We start from the raw sequence: 5,214 nt of genomic DNA on the forward strand, positions 1-5,214 counted from the left end.
CACGGTAGACAAAGTGACCGGACTGAAGCTCGAGACAAATTTCGTAATGATAAAAGGTTGAGAGTTTTTTTGAAAAAACATTCAGTTGCCATATACGACGTCGGGGAATTTTTTTTTCCTTCACAGTAAAGTTACTGAAAGCTCCATTTTAATTTCCTGATAAAACATTTTCCCGGACTAGGAGCAGCAATATAGAAAATTAATATTATTATACAGGATTTATAGCGCGCCAACAGTTTGCGCAGCGCTTTACAATATAAGCAAGACATCACAATTCAAGACATGATGGTAAGGAGGACCCTGCCCCCGAGGGCTTACAATCTAAAAGGGGAGGGGCCAGTGAGACATGAGGAAGTAGCTGTGTGCGGAGTTGTGAGTTTCTTGATATGCAGCAAGACTTGCTCCTCGGGTGAGGCACATCCCACAGTCAGCTCATTAGTATGCCTTCAACCCAATATGAACTCTTTCGTGTCTTTTAAGATATAACTTCTTAAACAAAAACTTTGTCCTCATTTAAAACATTTGTATACTCCCGAATGAGATCTCTGATGTGTGGCTAAAATCCACCACGTACAAAACCGTCTTCCTCATTCAGAACTAGAAGAAGAAGAGGTCTCATCCTCGGTGTGAGTCCTTCTATGGACATTCAGATTGGATTTCACAGAAAAACACTTCCCGCATTCCGAACACGAAAACGGCTTCTCCCCCGTGTGACTTCTCAGGTGCTCGGTGAGAGCGTACCTTCGGCTGAAGCATTTCCCGCACTCCCAACACAAAAAAGGCTTTTTCCTGGAGGCCGGCTGGTGGGTTGGCGCGGGGCCTTTTGCTTCCGAAACGCGGGCCCCGACGTCATTGCCTGCGATTTTTCCATTGAAAAATGTAGTGGGATGTTTCTCCACGTTTGGCAATCTGTATTTTCCATCTGAAAGAGATGAAGAGGAATGACAATGACAAAGCAGACCTACAAGCAAAAATAAAGGCACCGTGTAGTTCAGCGATGTCAGAATAAAAAAAGAAAATGGTAAAAATGAACATATCAGAAGCACACACCAAATCCACTTCCTGGTGCCACGATGAAACCTCCTTCGGCGACTCCTTCAGGCACTTTAAGCGCGCAAAAAGTAACAATATCCACCGTTACCGATACTAGTATGGGTGCCGATACCGACTCACCCAAATGCTCCAATACCTTTCCCGATACTGGAACTTCCGGTCAGAGGGAGATTTCCGCTGACCGGCAGTTTCGCAAGGGAACATAAAGCCGGGAAGTTGGCTCAGAGCTGTTTGGACGGGAAGCCGGCTACCCAGCCAATCAGCGTCGACCCGGGCAAACAAATCTGATAATATGGCGACACGACCCCCACCCTGCAGACAAATCATTCCCCTCACATAGATCCTTAGCAGCAGTCATTACCGTACTGGTCCCTCGGCCAGCTGGGGAAACACCGCTCTCCCGGATTTGCCCACGTCTCCTGTGTTCACAGCGCCCGTGTGATTGGCCCTCGGCCTGCTACTGCGCATGGGGTACAGGACACGTTTGACCTTTGTCATTGCCAACAAAGGATATATAACAAAGTATTGAGATGACCTTTTGATATTAACCAAATACTTATTTTCCACCATAATTTGCAAATAAATTAGTTCCAAATCAGCCAATGTGATTTGTGTGGATTTGTTTTCTCATTTTGTCTCTCATAGTTGAGGTCTACCTATGATGCCAATTACAGGTCTCTCTCATCTTTTTAAGTGGGAGAACTTGCACAATTGGTGGCTGACTAAATACTTTTTTTGACCCACTGTATATATGTGGTGTTTGTTTAATGAGCCCCTAAATGCCCATAAAAACAAAGTGTGACTCTTTTATGGGTCTATTGTTTAATACTCACCCATGCCGATCTCTAGGACAGCTTTCTCTTTTGTGTTCACATGTCCTTCTTCCTCCGCCTCAGCTTTGAGGTTTCTCGGAATGGTGTGTCCGGGATCTGCGAATAGTTGAGAATGAAGCTTACTGAGATGTATCAGAATAAGTCCTGGCTGGTAACACACAATGACATGATGCGAGGAGGAGAGCCGGAGTCTAATAGAGGCTGATGGCTCCTGACTCCCCCCACTAGACACATTCCGTCCCCCCATTACTGTCTACTGACAGAGGAGGGAGAAGAAGAGGTTGTTGTAGTTACTGAACAAGGAGAATCTGGGAGTGTTCTCTGGATTCAGTGTTTATTCCTCACCTGTGCTGACCTCTGGAAGTTTCTCCTCTTTAATCTTCATGCCCCCTTCTTTCTCCTCCTCAGCTTTGACATCACTCTGAGTGTCTGTGAATAAAGATGAGAGTGAAGCCCCCTGTACTGAGATGTATGAGAGACCCCAGAGAGTGTGTGTGGGGGGAGACTGGTCACGTCTCTGGGATGGTAACACACAATGACATGATGTGATGTGATGATGAGACCCGGAGTCTAATAGATGCTGATGGATCCTGACTCCCCCCACTAGACACATTCCGTCCCCCCATTACTGTCTACTGACAGAGGAGGGGGGAGAAGAAGAGATTGTTGTAGTGACTGAACAAGGAGAATCTGGGAGTCTTCTCTGGATTTAGTGTTTATTCCTCACCTGTGCTGATCTCTGGAGAATGTTCCTCCTCCTTCTTACAAGGTTTATCACCCCTCTCAAACTGTTCTTCTGCCTCCTCTTTCACTTCAGTTTTAATGTGATTCAACTTTTTATACTGATTATTACAAAAATAAAAAAAAAACACATTGTATTGTCTAAAAGTAAGATTAACAGAATCTACAAAAAAGATACAATATATCATTCTAAAAGAACCTCAACTTCATCTACCTGATAACAGCGTAGGATCTTGTGATGTTCCTGTGAGGAATCCCGGGAATATAGAGGACGGGTCTGAGGGATCTCCTGATGTTCCTGTGTGGAATCCCGGGAATACAGAGGACGGGGACATCTCTCTGGGGTATTCCTGTTCCTGGATCCATCTGTAGGAAACACACACACTGACTGAATACATTGTTTCTATGTCTTTATATCAGAGGATGTGTGTATCTAGGGGGATCCTCAATACTCAAGAAATGAAAGTCTCCTCTTACCCGGTGATGTGAGGGGCGGCCGGTTCTCCATCATGACGTCCTTGTACAGATCCTTGTTCTCCTTCTAAATGCTCTTACTTTTTTTACTTCAAAATGTAAAATCACAGATGGACTGTAGGGTTCACATTGTCATAAATCAATAAAAAAAAAAAAATTGCATCTGGAATACAAAAGTAAAAATATATATAGTAGCATAATAGGCCAGTATAAAACATGTCTCACCTACCAGAGCCTTCAGCCCGAGTTTGCAGAGTGGAGAAGCAGACCAAGCCCTAGGATACTTCAGAAAACAGCCTCTTTTTATTTTATAGTGATTGTATAGCCACAACATGTGATGCAGATGTAGGTTATTGATGGACTACTAATAGCATAAGCTATCCAGTGCAGAGGGGGCAAGTTATGTACAGGGGGATACTGGCTGTTGGACACAGGGGGCATGTCAGAGTACATATGTGTCTACTCTGGGTCCTACACATAAGTGCAACAGCAAAAAGTTTCCCAGCACGCTCACCAGCCGGCATGCAAAAAAAACTTGTCGCACCGCGAAGGTTAAAAACAGAGGTTTAGATACACGTCTTCTGCAGAATCTGTGAATGCCGCACAGCCGCGTCAAGGCACCTCTATATAGTGCGGTCCTAACTCTAACCTATGAGAGTCTCCATCTTGGAGCACATGGGGGCAGAAGATAAAATTGGGTGCAGGTTTGTCAGGAGGAAGCCCAACCTCTCTTAAAAGGCACAGGTACGCACAAGGGATCCCACACATCACAACGGCAGCTGAGACCCCCCCCCATGCGTCACTGCATCAAATCAGTCCAGCAAAACAAATGGCAAACGCACTCATCAACTTGTTACCAGCTTTACAGCGCACTTGGAAGGACTTTATACAGTAATAGCAAAAAGTTTCCCAGCACACTCACCAGCCAGCATGCAAAAAACTTGCTGTTGTACTGTATGAGGCCCTTCCATGTGTACAGCGCTGTAAAGCTGGTAATAAGTTGATGAGTGCATTTGCCATTTGTTTTTCTTCACATAAGTGGTCACTGTCTGGGCTCCTGACCCCTGCACACTGCTTTACATATTACAGACTCCTGCACTAAGTTTAATATACTACTGACCCCTGCGATCCACATTACTTACTACTGACTTCCTGCAATCTGTGTTAATTATTCTGGACTGCTGCACTCTGCATTGGATACCACTCACCTCTGCACTTTGTGTTACATACTACTCACCCCTGCATTTCTTACTACTGACCTCCTGCACTCTGCAATACATAGTACTCACCCCTGCACTCTGTGTTACATACTACTCACCCCTGCACTTTGCATTACATACTACTCACCCCTGCACTCTGAGCTACATACTACTCACCCCTGCACTCTGAGCTACATACTACTCACCCCTGCACTACACACTACTCACCCCTGCACTACACATTACTCACCTCTGCGCTACATACTACTCACCCCTGCATTCTGCGGTACACACTACTCACCTCTGCACTACACACTACTCACCTCTGCACTACACACTACATACTACTCACCCCTGCATTCTGCGGTACAACTACTCACCTCTGCACTCTGCGCTACGCACTACTCACCCCTGCACTACACACTACTCACCTCTGCACTCTGCGCTACATACTACTCACCCCTGCATTCTGCGGTACACACTACTCACCTCTGCAATCTGCACTACTCACCCCTGCACTACACACTACTCACCTCTGCACTCTGCGGTACACACTACTCACCTCTGCGGTACACACTACTCACCTCTGCACTCTGCGGTACACACTACTCACCTCTGCACTCTGCGGGACACACTACTCACCTCTGCACTCTGCGGTACACACTACTCACCCCTGCACTCTGCGGTACACACTACTCACCCCTGCACTCCATGTTAATTACTCTGGCCCCCTGCACTGTGCATTGTATAGTACTGACCCCTGCATTCTGCATTACTTATTCCTGTCCCCTGCACTCTCCTAACCAAAATGTATACTACAAAATGGTCTCCCTCCTTCCCTCCTGCTCTATTTTATACCCCACCAGACTAAACAAGCCTTCTGGGGGGGGGGGGGGGTAACACTTGCCAAAAAC

At 46.0% G+C, this 5,214-nt stretch overlaps 1 protein-coding gene across 1 annotated transcript in view; it reads right to left on the reverse strand.

The window, feature by feature from the left end:
* Window positions 1-587: 587 nt before the first annotated feature.
* The window catches only part of LOC108796627 (zinc finger and SCAN domain-containing protein 2-like), a 4,928-nt gene continuing 301 nt past the window's right edge, over window positions 588-5,214 (reverse strand). Inside the window, exons 2-5 of the mRNA XM_018568127.1 lie at window positions 2,614-2,728; window positions 2,232-2,315; window positions 1,887-1,982; window positions 588-922 (exon numbers count right to left, since the gene is read on the reverse strand). Of these exons, the coding sequence (XP_018423629.1) occupies window positions 588-922; window positions 1,887-1,982; window positions 2,232-2,315; window positions 2,614-2,728 (630 nt within the window). The remainder of the gene's footprint in view (window positions 923-1,886; window positions 1,983-2,231; window positions 2,316-2,613; window positions 2,729-5,214) is intronic.

The sequence above is a fragment of the Nanorana parkeri genome, unplaced genomic scaffold (assembly GCF_000935625.1).
Source record: "Nanorana parkeri isolate BGI_ZX_2015 unplaced genomic scaffold, ASM93562v1 scaffold1142, whole genome shotgun sequence".
NCBI lineage: Eukaryota > Metazoa > Chordata > Amphibia > Anura > Dicroglossidae > Nanorana > Nanorana parkeri.